Here is a 24,523-nt window from a genome sequence, read left to right as displayed (position 1 = left end):
CCTTATTCTGCTCCAAGTGCTGCCTCCTCTGCTGTGTTGTTATGTCATTTTTATTTAATTTGACCATGTCTCTGCTGTCTTTATTTTTCATTGGTGAAATTATGAACTGCTAAATGTTTAACCAATCTTCTGCATTTGCATGATGTGCCACCCCCAAGTTGTAGCCCATTTGCTTTTCTTCTCCCGGGATAGCAGATAGCAGAGGTTAGAAACCAAAGATGTAAGTGTTTTAAAAATATCTTCTTTTTTTTGCTAAAAAAATTAAATACCGACAATATAGCATTATCTGCGTGCTGAAACATTCAGAATTTTTACAAAGCAATGTTGCATGTGAAAGAAACCATGATTTTGTTGTCACGAGTTTTACATTATTATGTTACCATTATATTATCGCTGTCGTGAAGTCCTTGAGCCCCCCGATTTGATCCTTTGCTTACATCCAGAGAGCATGACCATTATATCTTTGTCCTCCAGCTGAAATTAGCTTATAATAGCCAATTCAAATAAATAGTTTGACTTTTTGGGAAATACATTAATTTACTTCCTTGGTGAGAGTTTGACAAGTAGATTAATACTGCTGTTATATCCGTCCATTAAACATGAAGCTACAGCTACCATCCAGTTAGCTTAGCTTAGCTTAGTTTAGCTTAGCTTAGCTTAGCGGAGGGAAACATCTAATTTAGCTCTCTCCCAAGGTAACAAAATCCACATACCAGCATTTTTTAAGCTCACCAATTAACATGCTTTATTGCTTTTGTTTAATAGATACAAAAATTACAATGTAAACTATATAGCTGCTGCCTCTAGATGATGTTAGCTTAGCTGAGCACAGTCTGCTCAGCTAAGCTAACATTTAGCTTCATATTTAACAGACAGTAATGAGTGCTATGGGACTTCTCTCTCTTACTCTTCAAGTAAGAAAATGGATATGTATATTTTCCAAAATGTCACACTATTCCTTTAAAGTAACAACATGGAGCCACATAGAAACTCCCTACTGGAAAGACTGGTATGTGGAAACTCTGATAGTGTGCGCATGTGTGTGTGTGTGTGCCTGTTTGCTTGTGTGTGTGAAAGTGTGTGCACCGTGTGTGTGTGTACGCTGCTCCTACATCATGTGTTTATTCAACTGAAAGAATTTACTTAATCTGGCAGTGGTTTATATTCATTTGTCATGAGCTTCCATGAAAGGCACTTGTTTACAGTGTTATACAATACTGTCATAGGCCAAATGTTAGCAGCAGCAGCAGCGTTACAATCCACTATTATCATTTCCGAATTATATCAAAGCTTCTGACTGCTACCTATTTCCAATCATGGACAATGCTTATGTGTGTGCGTGGCAAGCGGGCTGAAAAAAATATCCTCATTGAAAATAACTCACCAAAATCAAATCAATTTCACACTTCCTCTGTACATAGACCATCATTTCAGTTGTGGTAGTTTATTCACAAGCATATAATTTTTTAATGATTTCCAAACACGTGGCTCTCTGTATCATATATTCCTGCATACACATGGATGAGTCCATGTTTGTCTGACTTATCTTGTTTATATCTACTGTAGACGTCACACACCCAAATCTGGTGGGTCAACATGCAAAGAAGACCACTAGTTTGTTGATCTCAGCTGAGCAAGCAAAAATGAATTCATTGAAGTTCCTGGAATGAGAAAGGTTAAGTAGCCTGGATCTCCATCTGGTTAATTACTCATCATTGAAAGGGTACAATATGTAACCAGTAAAGATATTGTACTCCAGGTATTTACAGAGCTTCCTCCCAGATATTAGCTCCACGTAGACCTGATCACCTCTCTGCAACTCCAGTACCACAACCTGAGAACATACACAGTAAACATTATCATGTTTCAGATAGCCATTACAAAATCAAGTCAAAGTCACAAGGAAATGGCTTTTTTTTTTTCCAGTTTCCAATTTGATTTAATTTTCAATAAAATTTAATAATTGTGATATAAGATCACTAGATTTGTTTGCAGCTACCATTTGTGTTCTCATGTTACTTCTTGCTTTCACTTCTTACCTGACTGGCACTGTCTTCACCATCCTCTCGATTGTTCTCCCACACACTGGCCGTTGGCCTCCCATTCCAAATCAACTGGACCTGCAGATACAACAAAAAACAAAATTAAGACGCAAATGACTCAATATTACTATGTAGATAAACCAGTTGAGTGTATTCTGAAATCAGATATCTGTTAAGTCTGTCTGGTTTGTTTACTTTGTGGTAGAGGCGCCCATATTGTTTCACAGATGAGTAGACTGTGAAGGAAAAGACATAAACGCCAGCACGAGGGGCAGTGAAGACACCTGGAGAATGAGGTGAAGAGTGAGTGGACCTGCAGGTGTGTATGTTTTACACGAGCCTTTAATTTAGAAGGATGGGTGAATCCTCATAAGTCATTTGAATATACTTCTTCTGCTTGTGTGTGTTTGTGTTTCCTACCCAAGGAAGGGTTATATCCCCTGCCATCGTTAAGAGTGATGGAGGCATAGGGGACTGGCACATTAGTATTGAAAGGACCAAAGCAAAGTTCAGTAGATCCAGGAATTGCAATGGCAATATTTGGGTCTATGGTGGCTTGGAAGGCAACCTTTGCGCCAGCTGAGAGTAAAAGAGAGAGAGAGAGATTAATTGACCAACAGAGCTCAGTGTCCAAAAAAGATTTTCGAAATATCCATTTTGAATGTATTGCCATACATGTTGGTCTAAGTCTCCCATCCACCAGTGTAAGTGTGTTTACCTGTGAGTGCCTTTACTCTGCTATTCAGTGTGCTGATATCGTGCCACAAATATTCAATCCTAACGAAGGTATCCTCTTCTACTTGGTATAAGTCGTTGGCTGCACAGCAGCAGCCACGCTGGCGATAGAAAGTACAATTGCAGTCCCACTTGTCACAGGTCAGAGTTCCCTTCCATTGGACTAGGATAGGATGGAGGGATGGTGAGGAAGGAAAAAGAGAAGAGGGCATAAAAGGTTACATTGTTCACCCCTGGGTTCAGCGGTGTGTAATTTTGCCACGTTGAAGCAGGATTTTGCTGCAGATGAACATGCTTGCTCTGTTGACTTTATATGAGTAAATTGAAGTTAAAAGAGAACATATTGGGGTTGCAAAGCATTGACAAAAAACATACAGCTGGATAATATGAACCATGAACATGAAATATAATCAAATATACTGTGTGGATGGATAAAATGTGGCAGTTTGTGTGGCTTACGTGCAGCCTGTTTCAGTATTTCATTGGTGGAGGATTGGGCCTCCACAGGACCACAGAGAAACAGTGACCCCAACAGGAACAAAGCTGGTATTACAACCATCTGAAAAAGTGGTATTAGGTACTGGATCAGTCATGGATTAATATATGCAGTGCAGTGTCAAGAGGTCATAACCAGGACGTGTAGAGCAATAACATTTGACTTACAATCTCTTCCATTTTCTGAATTCAAATCAGTAATTACACATCTTTGTTATCACCTGTTGGACTAGTCAGGTTCACATTTAAAGGTGAAATTGTGGCACAGAGTTTGAAGCAACTTTTGCAGATATGCTGTCTGTATGTCGATTCATAATTAAATCTGTTTAAATCTAAATTAAGCAATATTTTTTATATTTATATTGACTCAAGTGTTTCTATGTAGTGTTAAAAGGTTGAATGTATAGTACCTCAGAACTCTGCTCAGTTTTTATACACTTTCAGCCCATTGTTTTGGTTCTCTGATCACAAATACCATGTAGGGTTGAGTATTTCCACTCTCAATAACTGTCCAATATTGCCCATTATGCAATTAATTGAGTGTAACCTGTTCACACTGAAATAATGTTATATTCATTTAAATGCTGAGGGAATAATAGTTTATGTAACCTATAATTCTACTGAACTTCCACTTTTAAATCAAATTTACCCTGGTTTTGAATTAAAACTCCAGACAAAATTTACCAAAAATTGCCAAAATCAGTGCTTACCTCCTGGCTTAAACAAAGCAACTGGCTCTTGCTTTGAATAAGGTTATGTCCATCATTGAACAACAACACACCAGGTTAACTTGCTGCTGTTCAAGAAATTCAAGCATCTAACAGCTAAAAAGCCAGATATTTGTCTGTGTCAATGCAGAGATAAAAGATGAGATGCTATATTCATTTGGGTAGGTTTGGTTTTTTTTTACCCTAGTCGTCAGAAGTCACTTAAAATACATAAAATAATAAGTAATTGATATAAAGGTAAATTAATCCAAAAGTAACAGGAAGTATAGGTCACACAACTGACTTGGTGCTTGATCACTTAATTGTGCTTCGAGGTACATAATCAATAGATGTGTTAGAATAGCTTTCAAACCCATCCTGTCCATACTGTTTTGTTTCACAAAACCACATGACTCAATCTTTAAACCCAATAATTAGTGAAAATATTTAAGAGAGAAAAGACAAATCTATATTCATTTGTCACAATCTCTATCAAGGCTGTTGCACTGGTTTGTGGTTTACAGCCAGAGTGTTTTTTTTAAACGCTGTTTGGTTAGAACTATGTAAGGATAGAAACATGAAACTTACTGTTTTTTATTCCTCCCTCTCCTTGCTCTGAAAGACTGTGTCAAGTTCTTCTGAGTTTGTGAAACTGAGTGTAAGAGTTTTTGAGCAGTCGATGGTTTTTAGCTTCTTATTGATGCACTACAGGTGATCCTCCCCTCCAGGAGATGGACGACAGAAGCTCCGCCTCATACACACCACACACACACACACGCAAGTTTCACAGCCAAATATTCACAGTCCAGTTGCCTCCACCAAGGCATCCAAGTGTGTCCCTAGTAATAGAGCACAATAGATGGTTTTCCTTTAGTGTGAAAGAACAAGAATTGATCTTGTTACACCTTTCAGCACCGTATTATTGGGACCATAATATCCCTAATCAGGACAGTGGTGTTGGGTTGCCATTCTTCCAGAGGACACTGGCTGCTCAGAGATGCTGATACTGTGAACATTGTGGTCAGGTCCCTGGGGACCTAATGGTCTACAGATGAGAAGACAAAAGAAGCTGATAGGAAAGTGTTATCGGTCCATCGATAAAGGCCTAGATCTGACAACAATGTAAAACGTCTCCTGGTTCTCATGCTGAAACAGAAGGAAGAGAGAGGTGATAGTGAATTTTCCCATGACTACTTTCCCTTTGGATATTGTAGGAGACCCAGATGTACTGATTGTAGTTTGTTGTGTCGCTGAGATACGCCATAGCTACTTGGCTATGAAGTTCACTCCATATTCATGTGATTGAAATGATCTTCTGTTGTGGTATAATATTTAATCAATCACAGGACACATAGCCATTATCAGGAACAGCTGGGTGTTGCCATTGCTCATCTTGTTTTTCAATGACAGATTCAAGGAAAGACAACCAAGCTGTTTGTGCAAAATGTGTTGCACAGGACAAAAAAAAAAAAAAAAAGGGGGCATCAGTATTTAAAAAAAAAAAATTATGGCGGCAATTTTACATGCAGACGTTTTCAAATGTATTACATAAAATCTATTACCACTAATATTGCTATAGGAAAAACAGTTTTAACACAAAACAGCCTGCTGGCATTCATAAGGTTATGTGATAAAGAACAAACCTTCGTAGAGTCTTCGTAGGAGTACTGGAGGTTTTCTGTTTCTGGAGGTTTGTTGAGGTCTACATATTTACGAAGGTCAAAGCAAAATGCCAGTCGGCTGTGTGTACAACTGCTCATGTTCTCATTCAGCTCTACTTGTTGTTCGTAACCTAAAGTTGCACTCATTGTCATTTGTGCTCGTTTTTTCCTCCAGTCCTGTTAGATAACAAGGTGTTTCCTGTGTTGACAGCTACCTTTAAAGCTGTCATGGCCCCTGGGACAGAGGGATTGTCTGTTACTTTGACAGCCACCTGCATGTATGCAGTCCCAAGTCAGCTGACCTGGTTTTTTACAGTCTTATCTGCTGGATGGAGGCCACGGTGTATCAGGTGTTTTATGTCTGCTTTGCACACATCTCTTTAAAACAGACCAGTCCTCGAGCTGATTCACGTAACAGCATGGGAGAAAAGTAATGTGATGTGCGCTGTGCCCTGACTTCAGATGTGATTTCAAACCACAGCTTTGAATTACTGCACAATAGTAAAAATAAAAGAGTGGTCGTCATATCACTGATATAGGGATGAAGATGTTCCAGGGTTCAATTCAGTGTGATGAAGCCAGTCGGGAAAGTATCTTACTAATTAAAGATCGCTCTCGGAGGATTGAGCTCTTCCTATAAGGAAAATTACTTCCTTTCTCATTGTTTGGGGTTTTTCAAATCCTGATGGTGTATGTGTAAAAACAGTGATAACAAATGCAAAAGCAACCATTCTTTTGAATTATGTTTTTTGTTAATTTTTCTGACCTTATTTAATCACAATATGTAGAAAAGTCGATAAATTGTAATCTCTGTCTTTGACACAAACTGAGCTTGAACATTTAATGAAGGTGTTTGGGTTATTACACCTAATCATACGTCAGTTATATGAGCTATGCATGAAGAAATATACATTCCTTGTGTTTGCCAAAATGTCATTCACACACAAAATGTTCAGTATTTTTTCTACATAGTGACATTACTTATGTTTTGGGCTCTTATTGACCCTGAAGAAATTTGTCTCTCTGCTAGATCTCTTCTGAAAAATTTTTTTGTAAACAGAAATCTTGACAGACTTATGTGGGATTCTGGTGGTGTAGCACTGTCAACACAAACCAAAGATGTAGAGCAAGGAAAATCCATTGTTATAACCATGTGTTATAGCTGGGGTCTTTGAGACCCCAAACAATTATGATGTATAATTTTCTGTCACTGACTTCTGAGATATGTCATTGGTTCAAAATAAGATTTAAACGCAATTCTCTTAAGTAATTTTTTTGAGCTGTTAAGAGGGCCCAGGGTCTCCAGAGAATTGGGGTTAAAATGTTTTCGGATGTGCACACATAAAGCTTAAGTGTCTAGAACTGTTGTCCCTTTGCACTCTTTGGCTGATGAGCCTCTCTGGACCAATTTTCTAGTTATTTCCCTCTTTGGAAGCTACAAAACACCTGGGGCGTAACATACTATGTTAGGATCTGGTATCCAAACTGGCACTATAATTATATTTTTGGATAAACAAATTCACTTGCTGAAGTGACAACTGATTACAACAAAACGTCACCAAAAACTTTCAAACTTAAAAAAAAAAGATCATATTAACACTACACCTCTCTCAGAGTGTTTCACAAATACTATAGACAATGTTGTCTACAGTGTTTTTAATGTGGTGAGCATGTGGTGTAAAAGGCATTAAAATTACTGCTGAACTGAACGTTAACATGCTCTATGTATCTCATTATATGTATTGTATTGTAATCTACACTTTAGTATGGACTCTACTTCACCTGGCTGGTGAAATCATTTTAATTTCACCTCATGGTGATCTGTAAGAAGGGTTCATACACAGAGTAACCAAAACTGTAAATAAAGTGCTTGATTTAAATATATTCATGTGTGTTATTAACTAAAATTCCAATTTAATACCATAAGTAGGTCATTTCAATCCAAGACCTTAAAACTATATCAAAAATAGACAGCAAAGTAAGGGTAAGATTTCAATACTTTAATTTCGTCAACAATTTCTTCAATGTAGACATCATATATCTTTACAGTCGAAACAATATCAACTACTCTGTTTAAAATCCTGATTTATTTTTTCTTGTGACTTTTAGAGTTGGATGCATGTTTAGCGTATTTCTCTCAAACATTACATAACAACATTTCAGCAAGAAAAATATAAGCTGTTCCAGAACAAAGATACTTATGCCTTGAGGTTTTTAAACTTTCAAATTGCATGGGCTGAATCCAGATGTGATGTGATTTAAGAGCTGGCTTTACTCAAAAAGGGCAGATTGAGAGGAGATGAGGGCACCACAGAAAGATTTCAGCTAGCAGCATTTCATCTAACCTTGTTAGTATGGAAAAGGTTGGTACGCAAACCAGCGTGTTACACCTCCCTAACTTATTCAGTAACATAAAGCATAAAGGCGCTGAAAGTGTTATAGTGGCTGTTGTCATCGCAGAGGAAACAGCCTCTGGGCAGGTTGACAGCCACCTGGTCCCCAGCCTTCAGTTGCATGACTGTAGCAATAGTGGCACTGTCCTCCTGGTCATCTTTACTTTGATCGCGGGATGCGACCACCACTTGGCCGTTAACCTGCAGACTGGCACAGGCAGCCAAGGGGTTGCCAGGAGAACCAGCGTCACTGTAGACGGTAATGGTAAGGGTGTAGACACCGGAGCGGGGAACAGTGAAGAAACCAGTGTCCACACTGTAGCTACCACCCAGGTTAAGGAAGACATGTTTGTAGATGATGTTGCTGTTGACACTGAAGGGGCCATAGCACTTAAAACGATCATCACTGAATAGAGCGACAGAGAAGGCAGTGCGGCTGGCTGGAGGTGCAGAGGGGAGAAGAGAAGACAATGCAGAAAGTAGATCAGTGTTGTCTCATTAACATTAAGAAAAGTCGAAAGTGTGTGTGCATTCTTTCAGATGCTTTTGTCATCTGCACTCTTTCCTGCTTTGTGTCACTCACCTTCAATATTACGGAGACCTTGCTTTGTTAGTAAGTATTCCTCCTCCAGCTTAGCCAGGGTCGTGTTAAAGTATGTCTTCAGCCTGTTCACCTCTTGCAGGATCAGACAGCAGCCACAAGAACCCTGGTCCGTGAGACACGCTGAGCACAAACGCACATAAATACACTTGCAGATAAGAACGTATACACACACACTGATTATGTACCCACAATTCCTCACCACTGCCTGCGTTGGGGTCCGGATCTGGTGCTGCCCGGCCAGGTCCATCCCAGGGATTAGTAAAATTAGCAAAACCTGCATGCAGTAGACACAGCAATAGAATAGCTGGGGGGGGGGGGGGGGGGGCAAAGGCAAGTACCACCAGAAAGAGCTTTGCATTAGATACGTATTATTCTGTATTGTTATATATCTGAACCATTGCTACCTCTCTAAATGTATTCAGTCTCACCTTTCATGTTGATGTTAAATGATGACAGCTTCAGAAGGATGGAAAGTGTGATAGACTGATCAGGAGAGGAATTTTCAAGGATATATATTTTCTCAGTGCTCCTCCCTTGTTACCTCTCAGTTTTATTCCTCCTCTTCTGACATCGCTCCTCCTTGTTTTGTTTTTTTTTAAATCATCTGCCCAATTCGCCTTTTTAAGTGTTTAACTGGGGATATTTTATCGTCATCACCTGGTGCTCTCACTTTCTAATATCACACACAAGCAGACAACCACAAATCCTCCAGGGCTTTGTGCTGTTGATGCAGACTGGGTATCATCTGTTGTCTGGGGAGAGGTGTCTGTGTAGTCTCATTAACAGACAAGGATACACTTTGAAGAGTTTCTTAATCGTTAGATTGATTTTTTAATTCTGTGCTAATGATTCTTTCTGGACGTGTAAAAAAGTCAAAAAATAGCTTCATTGTCTCAGTTGGCTATGCTGTCATTTTATATGTATCCAATGTATCCAAAGTGATATAAAGGTTGAGCGCACTCATCTTACTAGATCCTGTTGCTGTGTTAAATAATGAAGAGAGCATATTTAATATGACTTAAGAAAAAGTGGAAATCTGTAGATATGTTATAGGTCATATCTCACTTGACCCTGACACGGTCTTCTTCACTGCTTTCATTACAGATATGGGATGTCCAGAATTAAGTACAGAAAAAGTCTACAATATACTGTTGGGCAGTAGCCTTTAAATAAATATTTTAAACCATGTCTTACTGTAGTCACACTTGATTTATTATGGACTCTATTTCATCTGTGTTGTGATACACATGGCATTCATTTAAATGAATCTTCATGGTCTATGAGAAAGGAAGTGACACAGCGTAACTAAGGGGCTTCAATAAAATCTTTTTTTCATGTGACTGAAAAAGATTTGGCTCCTAAAAATAGCAATTCAGAAATGTTAAAGTCATATTAACCAGTAGCTTATTTTTTCATCCAATTTTGTCAACAACAATGTGTTTAATGTAGACATCACTTTTGCACATTCATTTTTTCTTTGATGGGGATGGAAACAATTTGCAATGCCAGCTAGTTTCTTCAAAAGTCTGGTTTATTTTTTTTGGTAAGTTTCAAACGCAGAATTTTTTTCACAATTTACATCACATCATTTCAATAAGTTAAAGATCAACAGCTATTACAAACAAGATACTTGATGCTTAACATGAAAAAGACATAAAAGCAGTTTTTTAAAGTTTGCAAGCTCACACAAAGCATGGGTTGAATCCAGATAAAATGGATTAAAAACCTGGCCTCTCTCAAGAGGTAATATTGATAACTGATGGGACATGATCTCAGGACAAAATAAAAGAATGAGAGCATTATGTTGGGATGGGTGACAGTACATAAAAGCAAACAGAGACTAGGGTCTACAAGTCATGACTGTCATCACAGCAAGATTTCATCTAGCAAGCTTGAACCTTGTAAGTACAGGGCACTGGCTAGTACAAAGCCCAGAGCAGCTACACTTCGCTAACTTAGTCAGTAGCATACAGCAGGAAGCCAGTGAAAGTGTTATAGCGGCTGTTGCTATCACAGACAAAACATCCTTTGAGCAGGTTGACAGCCACCTGGTCCCCAGCCTTCAGCTGCAAGGCCACAACGAAACTGGTGCTGTCTTCTACATCCTGGCCATTTTGTTCGAGGAGTGTCGCCACCGCTTGGTCGTTAACCTGCAGGTTAGTGCAGGTGGCCACGTTCCTACGAGAAGTAACAGTGGCGTAGATGGTGACGGTAAGGCTGTAAACACCAGAGCGGGGAACAGCGAAGACACCTGTCTGCACATTGTAGCTGCCACCCAGGTCGATGAGGACATTTTTGTAGACGATGAGCTTGTCATTGGTGAAGGGGCCATAACAGCCGAAAATTTTGTCATTGGTTAGAGCGAGGGAGACGGCGTTGCAACTGGCTGGAAAAGCAGGGAAGAAACACTCAGGTGAGAGGTATAAGTAATGAATCTGTCTTGTTATTTAAGATACGTTGATAATGTTCTGCACTGTCTCTTGGTTTGGTGTGACTCATGGATGTTTCACTCACCCCTAATATTGTTGAGGGCTGTCTTTGATTTTGTCAGGTCCTTGTACAGTTCTTCAGCACACACATTAACACATTAGGTTGCAGATAAGAGTGTGTGCAGACACACTGACTATACATTGACAATTAACAATCTTTCACCAGCACTTATATCGGGGTCTGCTTGCAGTCTTGTGTGGACAGGTCCGTCCCAGGTATATCGCATATCCCCACCAAAAGATGCATGGAGCAGAAACAGCAATACAATAACTGGGGGGATAAGAGCAAAGCTATAGACCACTAAACCCAGAAAAAAGCTTTGCATTAGTTGCCTTTCCTTTGCTCAGGCAATTATCTTCAACCATTTTATCTTACCGCATTGTAAAAGATTTTGACATCAATCACTGATAAGCAACCTTCAGTCAGGACATTTCTAACCTGAACTACTTCTATTATGCCTGACTTTTCTGTTGAAAAGTCATTCTGGAGTCCAAGTTGTCTATGAAGCTCCAACTATCTTCTTCCTGAGTATTATGCAACTGTAAGTGCAACTTGTATCTAATCTCACCTCTCATGTTGATGCTGGTAAATAATGAAAGCTTCACAAAGACCGAAGGTACGTAGAGTGATGAAAAGAGAAGAGTAGTGGATTATATTTTTCTAGGAGCCCTTCCCTTGTAACCTCTCAGTTTTATTCCTCCTCTTTTAACATCGCTCCTCCTTGTTTTGATTTATTGTCTGCCCCATTAGCCTTTATAACTTTATAACTGCAGATGCATTTCTTCATCACTTGGAGTTCTCATTTTCTAAAATTCACACACAAGCAGACACACACCCTCCAGCGCTTTGTTACTGATGCCACCTAGGTATCATCTATCAACAGAGATGAGGTGCACTTTATATGGACCTCAGTGTTCTCATCAGCAGCCAAGCATTATGGTTCATAGAGCTGCATAGCTTAAACTATTTTTTATAGGTGGTATAGATGATTTCTTAGCTGTGCACTGTGTCTGATCCGACCACCCAGTCCAACCACCTGGTCCAAGGTTTCATAAGAACATACTCTCCTTCTTGAAATAAAAAAAAAAAACTCTCTGAGAGTGTGGAGCCAGATCTCAGCCAGATCTGCAGGATGCATAATGAAAGGAGGCCCACAGTAGTCAGTGCTGTGTCTGCTCCATTTAATGACGAGACATACTTATTAGTGTCTCATTTATTATGATCAAATGAGACTAAGAGTCTACAGCCATGCTAGCAGCTCTGTGAGGCTGTATTTCGTTAACAATGCTCTTAGCTAAATGCTAATATCAGAATGCTAACATGCCCACTTATGCTCGGAATGCATTATGTTTACCATGGTCACCCTCTTAGTTTAGCATGTTAGCATGCTAACATTTGCTAATTAGCACTAAACACAAAGTGCAGCTGATGTGAATGTCATCTGATTTGCAGGTATTTGATCATAAACTAAATTATTGGACAAAATTACATTTTGATCTGATGACAGTGCTAGATGAACAGTTAGGGATCAAAAAAGGTTATTACAATTCATCTTGAACATGAATATCTGTGCACACTGTCATAGAAATCCATCCAATTGTTGTTGAGATGTTTTACCCAAAACCAGAAAGACTACAAATCTGAAAATGAAAAATATATGGAGATGTGGAGTTAGAAAGAAGTGAGCTTACCAGACCCTTAAAGCCCACTCCTCATCTCTGCTTGAAGCTACATTAGATGCTACTAGCATAAAACCCCCAAATCTCCAACTGAACTGTTGGTGGTTGAGTTGCATTCTGGTAATGCAGGAATAGGGTTTTGTCAAGAATGAAGAATGCATGGAATAAAAAGATGATATCTCTTGTTTTGCTGCATTTATTTTTATCCTCTTATTAAACTGTCCATCATGACTCCAACAATGCTATAGGAGTGTAATGCTAAATCAATAGAGTACTCTTTTAACTCTCAAATTGTGGAGATTTAAAAAAATACCTCATAATGCTGGTATTTTTTTTTTTTTTCAAAATCCTGATTTATTATATTGTAATTTTTCAGACCACATATTTCCATCACAATTTCCATTACACAAAATCAGTCAGTGGAAGATTTACAGTTACAAGAACAAAGAACAAAATAATCTGTAGGACATTAATCAGGTGTAAGGAAGGTCAGGACATGGACAATAGGAACGCAGGCATACAACATTTTGAAATTTGATTTTTTATGTTTGAATAGGCTTCAAAGGCACTTGGACTTGGATTAAAACCTTGCTTTTGTCAAAAGATTATACTGAGCATAGGGGGATAGTAGTTTATGATGAAATAAAACACTTGATATGAATATGAGAGCATTATGTTGGGATGGCTAAGAGTACAAAAGATGAGATAAATTAGGGGATACATGGCACAACTGCCACCTTTGAAAGATGTCTGCTAGCAGATTCAAACCTTGTCAGTATGGTAACATTTGGCAAAAATCCAGAGCAGCTACATTTCCCTAACTTAGTCAGTAGCATACAGCAGGAAACCAGTGAAAGTGTTATAGTGGCTGTTGTCATCGCAGAGGAAACATCCGATGGGTAGGTTGACAGCCACCTGGTCCCCAGCCTTCAGGTGGAGAGCCACAACAATAGTGGCACTGTCCTCTTGGTCTTGCATATTTTTTTCTCTGGGTCCTGCCACCAACCGGCCATTAATCTGCAGACTGGCGCAGGCAGCCAGGCTGTTACCAGGAGAACCAGCATCACTGTAGACAGTGAGGGCGAGGCTGTAGACACCAGAGCGGGGAACAGTGAAGATACCAGTGTCCACACTGTAGCCGTCTCCCAGGTTGATGAAAACGTGTTTGTAGACGATGAGCTTGTCATCACGGAAGGGGCCAAAGCAGTTCAAATTGCTGTCACTGGTTAGAGCCACAGAGAAGGCGCTTCGGCTGGCTTGATGTGCAGTGGAAAAGAAATAGACATGTTATGAAGGTGCAATGGGAAAAGCCCCTTAAATGCGTTATATAATGTAACTCATGCACTGGTCTCACCTCTGACATTGTTGAGGACGGTCTTTGCTTTTGTGAGTTCCTTCTCCAGCTCATTGAGGCTCATGTTAAAGAACATCTTCATCCTGTGTATATGTTGCTGCATCAGACAGCAGCCACATGAGGCCTGGTCTGTCACGCACACTGAACACAAACACATACACATTTGCAGGTTGAAGCTTTTCAGATCAGATTATGTACGGACACATTGCGTGTCCTCTTGGTCCTCTGACTCGACTTAGTTTAGTAAAAATCTCACCATTTTCTGTGTTGGGATCGACACCTCCATTTTCTGGGTTCTTGCCAGGTCCACTCCAGGAATAGTCAACGGCTTGAACCAATGCTGATTCCAGCAGAAACAGCAGTACAACAGCTGGGAGAAGAAGAGAAAAGGCGTGTAGCACAAGACCCAGAAAGATTAATAACATTGACTCTTGTGAGAACAGATATATTTTTACTCTTACATCTTTACATGCATCTCAAGATTTTCATCCATTTCCCTACTTTACAGGCATTGCCTCTATTTGCAACTTGATGACTGTTGCAAAGTTTTTCTAATTATATCTAGTCTTACCTCGCATGGTTATGTTGGCAGCTGATGAGGTCTTCAGAAGGTGTGATAGACTGATATGGAGTCAACAGTCACTGCTATATGTATATATATATGTGTGTTTCCCATCAGTTCTATTCTGGCTTTCAAGTAGCTCCTCCCTGTTTCCTCTACAGTCCACCCTTTTTGCCCTCATACCTGCAAACCTATACCCCTGTATACCTTAACTCGTTTCTTTCTAAGTGGGGGCTTCACAGACACTCACCCACATACACACACACACACACCCTCCAAGGCTTTGTGTTGTAGATGTAGGTCAGGTATCACCTATCCTCTCAGGCAAGTTGTCCACGTGGGTCAGCGTTCCCACCAGCACGCAAAGATAGTCTTTTTACTGTGTTTATGAAGGCATGAAAAGCTTTACTGTGCATCAAAGATTGAGTGGTCCGTCAGTTTGCAGTGCTCAAAATACTGTGCAGTTTTGCTCACCTAAACCTGTTTTAAAGTAGAGTTGTATGAGCTGAGATTGAGGTTTGTGTCCATCACATCAATCCATTACATATTTACCGCTGAAATTACAGTCGTGTTCTATACCAGATTAATTTTTTTAACCTCAAATTCAAGGTGGATATTTTGCACCCAGAAACCCAGTGTTCGTTATATATTTCTAAATTTTCCCAACTTTTTCAATCAGGGTAGGACACAACAAGCTGTTGCCACCATGTGGAAAATGAGAGTTTCATTGTCCAACTGTGAATAGTGTTAAATTACTTGTGATAACTAGCACAAAGCGAAGCAAAGCTTATGAATGTTTGGAATAAAAGAGAAAAGACTCACAAAAACATTTTCTCCAAGAGAGTAAGGGGTTAAGGAATACAGTATGAGTCAATATAAATTTTTGGTTGAACACAAATCATGACTTGTCATTGCAGGTTTATGAATAACATCATACCTGTGTCCAGTGAAAGGAATGGGTGGACAAAAAAAAAAAACCTATGAAGGTCAAATAGTTATTTCCATATCCATGTGGGAATACTAAAGATACTACAGTTAACTTAAGAATGGAGAGGGGCTTAAAAAGCATCCAGGTCACTGAGGTGTCGGGCTCAAAGATAAGATCAGCAGGACTTTGGTTATTCCTTTAGTCATATGAGAAGGAAGAAGTAAGCTCACAGAATTTGTAGTAGCCTATGATATACATACTAACAAAATAGATACTTAGGGCTATTTGAACCAACATTCAAAACTGCCCCATGATACTCATGAGATGTTAACGGTCATTTAAAGAAATATGTTTTAAAAAGGTGTATGAGGAAATGTGTGTTTAGTACTCTTTTATTAAGTTACAAAGTCATTTTTAGAAGATTTACATCAGATCAATAAAAGTTGGTGAAAAAAAATATTATGAAAACCAGACATTCCTGAACAGTTCTGTATGCCCAGAGCAAGAAGACGTTTACTTCCTCATCAGAATTTCAGTGTCGAATGCTCAAAACCAGACAAGCAGGTTATATCCAAAAACAACAGCCCATCATTCATATGAAACTTAATCCAACTTGCAAACAGTCAGTGTGGTCCCTGCTCCTGCCCAGAACCTGAAACCTGGGTACAGTGGGCCAGTGAACTGGGTCAGGTGCCGATGGATGAGGTCAGCCTGGTTTTTGGTGATGCGGTAAAAGGCCAGAATCCCTACATGTTGGTCCAGATAGACGCCAATCCGTTTGGCCTTAGGTGAACCGAGGAGTTTTTCCTGCCCATTGTGCCAGAAGGAGAAGCCAGTCCCGGACCAGTACAAGCTCCAGGACAGCGGATTGTGGCCCAAACGGCTTTTGTCATCAGAACCTTTACGTTCCATCTCCTTGTAGGCCACGCCAATGGTGATCTGCATGGTGGGACAGAGAATACTATATTAGGCAAGGAAGCCAGTCCTGGTGGCTGCAAATGGCAGTGTGTGTGTGTGTGTGTGTGTGTGTGTGCGTAAAAATTCTTCTTCAGTACCTACAAATAACATTTAAACAGATGTCAGTGAAAAGACTTGGTTTAAGACTTGTTTTCCAAGTCTTATACCAAGGGATCATTATTTTTAGGTTTTAATTTAACAGGACTAAGTGTCAACAGTCATGGTAGTGGCTATGCAAAGGTGTGCTTAGGCATGGCGTTGCAGTTGTTAAATGCTAAAGTCAGCATGCTAACGTGCACAATGACAATGCTAATGTGTTAATGTTTTGCAGTTAGTGTTTACTATCTTAATTTAGTTTGTTAAAAATGCTAATATTGGCTAATTAAGACTAAACACAACATCAGACAAATTAAAATTTTGACCCAATGATGGTGCTAGATGAAATGTTAGGGGATTTCTGAAGGACAATATCCTTAGGGTAACACAAATGTGCGTGCCAAATTTAATAGCAATCCCTCAGATATTTGTTTAGACATTTTACTCAAATCCACAAATATGAACTATAAATTATGATGGTGCTGGAGGAAATGTCAGGGGATCACCAAAGTCTGTAATGTTCATCCATGAATCCAGGAACCATGAATGTCTGCACAAAATTTCATGAAAATCCATCCAGTAGTTGTTGAAATGATAACCAAAGTGGTGGACTAACCAGCATTGCCAGTTCTAGAACCCCACTGCTAGCATGGCTAAAATTAAATATGAGGGAATGTATATCAATGTTTATTTTGAATATTAAAAACAGGATGTGAAATCAAGGTCAAAATCAGTTGAAACGGATGAGTCTTTTTTTGGTGAAAATGTGTAAAAAAACAAAAATAATGAGCATTTTCATACCCATTCAAGCAAAGTGCTGAGAGATATAATACTGGGGCTTTCTTTGGACAGACTGCTTATTGTTGTTGCACTTCTATTTTGCTCTCAGATTGCACATGGAATGGTTTCATAACCATTAAGTTGTAATTTGGGTAAATGGGACGTTACAATCAGAAGACCATTTAGTGTATTTTTACACAACTGATTTCCATTAATTTACTGTATGAAGCATATCTCTATATCTGAAATCACCCATTTCCCCACTGATATCTAAAGATCCACCTTCTGGCCAGTCCACTCCACCTCCCAGTAGTAAGGGCTCCCAGCCAGGGCTTCTCTGCAGAGAACCTGTCTCCAGAAGTGGAAGCGTTCAGGATTGTCTGGTGGGTTCAGGTTTTCAGACCGCATTGTGGCCTTTTGACCTCCATCTGACAGCTGCACGTGGCGATACACCGTGTTAGGGTCCAAGGTGGGTTCAAAGCGAACTGAAGGGAGAGGATGTACTATAGTGAATACTCTGAAACCCCTGAGGGCTTTGACACTGTGGTCCCTATTCTGTTTCATATTGTGGAGAATGGTGGACTCACATTTAAACAATTCTTCTCTAGACGGCTCTGGATTCCCATGTCCAACCATTGTTACAGGAGGTTCTAAGAGCAAAAAAACAAAACAACAAAAACGAGTATATCAAATCAGGGATCAAAACTCATCTACAGCACACTCTCTTTTTCTACAAGGTAAAGTAGTTTATTAATATGTGCGGGCAGTCTCTAAAGCTTTTGTATTTACCTTGAGGTCGAGGAAGAGGGAGGGGTGGAGGCGGGGCTGAAGCTTCATGTCCAGCAAGATGGGGAGAGAGGCAACAAAGGGAACAGGTAAACCAAAGAAATCTCAACTACATGACATCTAATATCAGAGAAACTTCTTCGTGTAGTGTGGCAGGCTTTCTTGTTCTTACCTTGAGGACATGCAGGATATAAAGCTGGATATTTGAATGAAGACTCATGCCCTGGGGAAAAAAGTACGAACAGATGAAGCAAAACAGATGAAGCCACATGTAAAAGTTTTTATTCAAGAGCATTTGTTTTAACAGCCACAGACAGATTGTACTGTATATTAGTTTTCGAAAGTAACTTACCTTGGGGTTGTGGTGGTGGCAACGGTGGAAGCTCCGTTGTCATTTCATACACTACAGAGTAGAGTGGATAAGTTGTGAGAAACCCGTCTGGGTGTCTCCTTTTCTTCAGTATATAGTTAATAAAATAAACACTGGATGATTTTAAGTTTCTGTACCTGTGTTTTGCGTATTGGCCTGAGCACAGTTAGCAGCTGCTGTAGCGCCTGCTACTGCATCATTGGGTGTTGAAGCCACAAGGTCATGATTCACTACAAAAGAAAAGACAAGTCTTGAATGTCTGAACAGGAGAAGAGAAGAGAAGAGAAGAGAAGAGAAGAACACTGACCTAATGAGACGATCTTGGCCAGGCTGGCTTTGCAGAGGTCCTGTATTGACATTTGTAGCTCCTTCATGGCTGAGCGGATAGAGGCTACCAAAGCTTCCTCATGACTCAGCACTGACTCTCCTGTGGCACCCTTCTGACCCAGCGGCTCCATGGTTAGGAAACTCTTGAGAACAAATGACATTAAGAATTAAAATACAAAAACAGCAGCAGTTCTCATTTTCTTGATTTTGAAGCTTATCCTTTATTTATCCTGTGAGATTCGAATGGAATCAATTTCCAGCAACACCCTGCTTCACACTCATTACCTTCAAGAAGCATACATGGTCCTGTATGTCGGCTATTCTGCTCAGCTCTTCACTCTTCCAGCGGAGCTGTACCACTTCCTGCTCCAGTCTGTGGATCTGCCCCTCAACCTGGCTGCCTAAGGAGGTCTCATGGGTGCTGAGGAGCTCACCAGTCTGGGTGCCTGTTAGACTCACTGTCTTGGCTAGCTCTGAAAATAGATCTGTGCTCTCTTGCTCTACAGCCTTGACCAGGGCCTGGGGGTAAAGAGAGAGGAAGACAAGGATCAAATAAGATGTGGAAAAGATGAAAAGAGGGTACAAAGAAGGTAGACATGTATGTCATAAATAGATCTACAAGCAACATATCAGAAATGGTGACTTAGCACAAAGGTTTCTACACCAAACCTTTATAATTGTCACTTACCTTGTGTTGGCGAGCAACAGGTGGGAGCTCCTTAAGCTTCTTTTCAGTCTTCTGAATTCTCTTCTGTACCTCTGTCTGCATCTGAACAAGCTCTTTCTACACACACACACACACACACACACACACACACAAAATCAATCCATTGCTTAGTATACGAAAGAGGCCACACACCCTTGAGGGCAGTAATAGCCCAAGACAGTACATTGTAATTTGTGACACCACAAAATCTGTTGGGCAGAAAATCCCCTTAAAGAAGAGGAGGAACCCTTCCACACATGTGACAGCAATACACACTTAAGACAGTTGTTTTACCAGTGCTTCAAGTTCTGCTACATTTTGGAAATGCTAAACTTGTGAAAACAGAGTTTTAGATTAAGTTGCACCTCATCTTATACACCAAGACCCGCATGAGAGAAAAAAACTACAAAAGAGCATCCTGGTGATAATTGTCCTTTTCCATTACACACCTGTCTCTCCTTCCTCTCGTCCTGTGGCGTGAGTACATGATGTCCCTTGTGTCCGTGCTGGCAACACACCTCACAAACACACTCCTTGTCTTCGTGGCAAAACAGGTCCAGGGGTCGGTTGTGTTTAGGGCAGGGTCTGGGGCCCACTGTGGGAAGCTGAGGGTTCACGCTGCCCTGCTGCGGCCCTGTATCTGGTAGGACCTTCAGGTAGACAGGCATCGATGGTGGGGCTGAGGAGGCAGCTGTGGAGGAGCTTTGCTTGAGGCTGTTGGTTCTCAGTTTTTCCAGAGCCTCCACAAGGACAGTGCTCTTAGCCAGCGGGGGCCGAGGGTTGAAGACCTGTCTACACTGGGGGCAGCTGTACTGACCCTTGCTGTTTTTCTTGTCCCAGTGGCTCTTGATACATTCCAAGCAGTATGAATGTCCACAGGGTAGAGTGGTTGGGTCCTTCAGGGTGTCCAGGCATACTGAGCAGACAAAGGTTTCCTCCTCGGTCCAGGCAGAGGCCATATGCTTCTGGATTGCAGGAGAGAAGGTGAGTCAGTTTTCCCAGAGGTCAGACCTGGATATAGATGGATAACCAGAAGATTCCCTGTTCAGGCTAAAGAAGTAGGAAAAGCACACAAACGGCAAGTTTGAAATGCCAGTTCACGTGAATCACATGCTGCTTAAAAACTGAAGCAACCTGGGTTCAGGGTGGGGCTGGTAAAACAGGTGGGGTGAGGAGTTTTTCTGTTATGTCATAGGTGCTTCCCAGTTGGTCAAATCAGAAATGTTAGGCCTCATGAACAAATGGTAACTTTATGTCAATGCAAAAATGAACTAATAACCAACAAAGGAATCATATAATGTTCAGAATTTGATCAAGATGGTGATGTTAGGCTCTTTATCAACTAAAACTGTAATGATAATTTGGTTTAGTCTACCAGTAAAGGAAATAGACCTGGTTAAGGCAGAGTCAAAAGAAGGCTAAACTGGTTTTTCACCTGAGGGCGTGACTAGCGAAGTAAATTTAAAACAATGGCTACTTTTCCTGAATAATGTATCAGTGAATAATGTTAATATTCGACCTCACCCCCACCCTCTATTTATTTGCAGTAACAACAAGCTGAATGGAAGAGTTGTGAAACAGGAATTTTGGCGTCATCAATGCGCAGTGAGGGCAACAATGACGAGCATGAAGCTACTCTGCGCCATATTGACTAGGGGCAGCCGGCTAGCGGAGCGAGAGAGCTTCCGTTGATCCAACTTTCAAGGTGAGTGTTTTCCGCTTTCAAATTACATTTTACATTTGAATCTCGGTCATTGGCGTACTTCCGACTTCGCGTGCGACATGTTCGAATCCCTGCCATTCACGGGATTTAAATTTTAGCATTGCGGTACGATGGACATTATTTAGCTTTCCGTTGTTTTTTTCCAGTTTTATGCTAATGCCTTAGCTGGCTAGATAGCGTGCGTACACTTTGACAGTTTCAAGAGAGACAAACCCCATCTGTTCACCAGCTCATGCTAACATTTTCCCAAGACGTAATCATTCGTCCGCTGGAGACAGTGGCATTTAACGTTTACTTGAACTGTGAGATAGACTGATCTTCACATGCTGGTATCCGCCTCATTGACTGATGCCTTTAAGTCTGTCTTTGAATGTTTCTGTTTATTTTCATAGAATGTTAAGGGGCCCTCAAATCCTGACCTGGTCTTGTCCCATAAGGTCATTGCTGCTATTGAAAGAGTCCCACCTCTCTGCTCTCTTTGTGCACACTGGTCCTGTATGGCAGGGTGCAAGACATGTGAACGACAGCAGAAGCAAGGAGGGGTCATCATTGTCCACAGAGAGTGTGTCCTGTGCAATACAGCTGTCTTTATTTAGCTCTGGTTGTGATAATCATCATCTGACGGAGGCTTCATTTCAAAACCTCGTATCCAAAGCCATTTTATCCAGCCATCATCACACACCTCAGGTTTCAGCCTCTGCAAAAGCCAAGGAAGTGTCTGATCCTTGGAAATGCACTGTAGTGGAAGATTCAGGTCAACACCCTAAAGCTTTGAGCACTTACCAGGACTGTCTAACCAACGCCACTTGCCTTCAACCCTGGAGAAGGCGTCAGAACTTTCGTCAAGGTTCACTCGCTTTCACCAACAAGACTCAATGTAACCTTCTTCAAATCCATTTATATTACAGACAGTACTTTGTCAGACTTTTCAGCATGTCGACACATATGCCACGGATTTTAAATCACTTTTATGGTAGACCACAAGCCTCCGGCCTCTTTCCTCAGCAAATCAGAGATATTCATCAGGCTGCCCCTCGTTTGGTAGATTCCTGGAGAGACTGTCTATCCCCAGAGAATGAAAACAGGTGTCGGCAAAAGCTGGGGCCAAACTTAAAGCTCTACGAGGTGGGCAAGGGGAGAAAAGCAACAAGTCAGAGCCAAGGAAAGAACCAAGGGAGATGGGCGTCCGTTCTGGTCTCTCTCTGCTCTGTCGAGGGGCAACCGGCATTTCTCTTCACCCTGCGCTCCAGCACATTGAAGGGCAGGCACAAGGGAGATGTCAGGTTAGTGACAGGCTAGAAAAAGGTTCAACTCTGTTACAAACATTCTGTGTGTTCTTATTTCCATTTATGTTTAGCTTTGCAGGAGGGAAGAGTGATCCGTCAGACAGAGATGTGGTGGCCACAGCACTGAGGGAAGCCCAGGAGGAGCTGGGTGTAAATGTGGCAACAGAGAAGGTCTGGGGCGTCCTGAAGCCTCTCAGGGACATGGTGAGTGAGACTGTTTTGTCTGAAAGAGTTTAAGCCATGTGGTGAAGTGATGAGCTGTCCTTACATGCACTTCTTTAATTTTATGAGTCGATATAAAATTTCAGGATGTAAGCTTTACAGAGAATGTTTTACAGACAGATGCCGGTATTCAAGAATCTATGGTGGGCATTGTAAAATTGTGGTTGTGCACCACTGATGGCTCTATGTGGGAGAAGTAGGGCATATATTTTGTTCAGTTTATTTTGATTTCAAAGTTGTTCTTTATATTTTGTTCTCATTAGCTTTGAAATGATTTATATTGTCTTAAATTGTGCTGCAACTAACAATTATTTTATTTTTATTTACAGTTATATTATTGTTTTATCTGAAAAATAGAGAAAAAACATTATACTTGTCTAATTGTCAGTCTTTTTTTTTTTTTTTTTAAATTTGATCATTTTGAATACAGAATCTTTGTTCTGTTTGTGTCTTTTGGCTCTTTCTCTAGTCAGGGATGATGATTGCTCCTGTGCTGGCTAACCTTGGTCCCTTAGAGGAGTTTTCCTTTAAACCAAACCCCGGAGAGGTACAAACATTCCTACATTTTATATCTACTTGGAATGGGGAGGGTTCTAAAAGTATAAAAAGGTTCTGTTTTTGGGCAAGGTGGTTCTGTATCTATTAAGTCATGTTTTATACAGTTTATGTCTGTATTTTCCCATAACAAATACATTGCAGTTTTAAAAAGACTCTTTTTTTTTTTCTCTGGTGGTATGAAGTCACACCACTGTCACTGTTTGCACCAAACAATCTTCTGGGGTGACTTGGATTCATATCATCTACTGAAACACTAATTTCAGTTCAGCCTGCTGCTTTTATCGTCTGTTTCTTCTCTGATGTCTTTTCTGAAATTTTAAACTAAAACATAAAAGTACACATAAACAGACAATTAATTGGACAAATACCATAAAAACACCTCTTTAATGGTTAGGTTCATTGAGAACCAAACACGTAATATGCTTCTTTTGTCTGTTTCCCCCCAGGTGGAGGAGATCTTCACCTTGTCTTTGTCCCACTTGTGTAACCCCCAGAACTGTGGCTACACACACTTCCGCACTGGTGACAAGTATGGATACACACTCCCAGTATTTCGTAACGGGAAGCATCGAGTGTGGGGCCTGACCGCTGTTGCTTTAGCCCATACCCTGAAACTCATTGTTCCTCCTTAGCAGCTCAGTCAGTGTTACTTTATAGTTTACAATTCTAAAGCACACCTATAATGTGACTCAAATATTTGATTATTAGAAATGTGCAATCAATCTTTGTGTAGCATATCATGTCAGGAATCCACACGAGAGAGACAGAGAGAGAGAGACAGAGAGAGAGAGAAACACAGCTGTAACGGATTTGATTATTTCCAGTTTGATTCAACCCATGTCTGTTTCCCATTTTATCTCACACTATAACTGGACTGTTATAAACACTCTCAATAATAGTATCAATAACAATAGAGGCACATCATAGTGTGTTGTGTTGAAGAACAATGCAATAAAGGTTATTTAAAAGATTCTTTGTCTGCATTGTTCATTCTTTCTTCATAGGCCAGATATGTTCTTACATGATTTACATGACATCAAAGCCATAAATAGTGCAAAAAGA

General features: G+C 40.4%; 4 protein-coding genes across 7 annotated transcripts; 1 reads left to right on the top strand and 3 right to left on the bottom strand.

Moving 5' to 3' along the window:
* Window positions 1-1,139: 1,139 nt before the first annotated feature.
* cbln18 (cerebellin 18) lies at window positions 1,140-5,692 on the bottom strand. Its single transcript, XM_040131821.1, has 8 exons — window positions 5,623-5,692; window positions 4,568-4,818; window positions 3,237-3,336; window positions 2,761-2,940; window positions 2,463-2,621; window positions 2,238-2,326; window positions 2,040-2,120; window positions 1,140-1,834 (listed from the first exon to the last, which is right to left on the bottom strand). The coding sequence occupies exons 3-8, from the start codon at window positions 3,334-3,336 to the stop codon at window positions 1,706-1,708; spliced, it is 738 nt and encodes a 245-aa protein (XP_039987755.1). The 5' UTR covers window positions 4,568-4,818; window positions 5,623-5,692; the 3' UTR covers window positions 1,140-1,705.
* Window positions 5,693-13,628: 7,936 nt separating this feature from the next.
* On the bottom strand, window positions 13,629-14,738 carry cbln20 (cerebellin 20). Its single transcript, XM_040131227.1, has 4 exons — window positions 14,732-14,738; window positions 14,417-14,530; window positions 14,161-14,301; window positions 13,629-14,062 (listed from the first exon to the last, which is right to left on the bottom strand). The coding sequence occupies exons 1-4, from the start codon at window positions 14,736-14,738 to the stop codon at window positions 13,629-13,631; spliced, it is 696 nt and encodes a 231-aa protein (XP_039987161.1).
* Window positions 14,739-16,024: 1,286 nt separating this feature from the next.
* Window positions 16,025-22,292, bottom strand: ftr86 (finTRIM family, member 86). Of its 4 annotated transcripts, none has more exons than XM_040131786.1 (12): window positions 22,179-22,292; window positions 20,122-20,722; window positions 19,655-19,750; window positions 19,252-19,485; window positions 18,947-19,109; window positions 18,777-18,869; window positions 18,622-18,672; window positions 18,442-18,492; window positions 18,273-18,314; window positions 18,071-18,133; window positions 17,766-17,968; window positions 16,025-16,589 (listed from the first exon to the last, which is right to left on the bottom strand). In XM_040131786.1, the coding sequence occupies exons 2-12, from the start codon at window positions 20,629-20,631 to the stop codon at window positions 16,254-16,256; spliced, it is 1,842 nt and encodes a 613-aa protein (XP_039987720.1). In that variant the 5' UTR covers window positions 20,632-20,722; window positions 22,179-22,292; the 3' UTR covers window positions 16,025-16,253. The 4 variants fall into 4 exon arrangements, with proteins under 4 accessions (XP_039987720.1, XP_039987722.1, XP_039987721.1 ...); XM_040131788.1 differs by having other exon boundaries at window positions 20,122-20,637; XM_040131787.1 differs by having other exon boundaries at window positions 20,122-20,683; window positions 22,179-22,290.
* nudt8 (nudix (nucleoside diphosphate linked moiety X)-type motif 8) lies at window positions 21,397-24,433 on the top strand. Its single transcript, XM_040131803.1, has 4 exons — window positions 21,397-22,678; window positions 22,753-22,885; window positions 23,373-23,450; window positions 23,908-24,433. The coding sequence occupies exons 1-4, from the start codon at window positions 21,744-21,746 to the stop codon at window positions 24,091-24,093; spliced, it is 1,332 nt and encodes a 443-aa protein (XP_039987737.1). The 5' UTR covers window positions 21,397-21,743; the 3' UTR covers window positions 24,094-24,433.
* Window positions 24,434-24,523: the final 90 nt, after the last annotated feature.

The sequence above is a fragment of the Xiphias gladius genome, chromosome 7, assembly GCF_016859285.1.
Source record: "Xiphias gladius isolate SHS-SW01 ecotype Sanya breed wild chromosome 7, ASM1685928v1, whole genome shotgun sequence".
Classification (NCBI taxonomy): Eukaryota; Metazoa; Chordata; class Actinopteri; order Istiophoriformes; family Xiphiidae; genus Xiphias; species Xiphias gladius.
The sequence above is the reverse complement of the archived record's forward strand: the minus strand, read 5'-3'. Positions and strand labels throughout refer to the sequence as shown.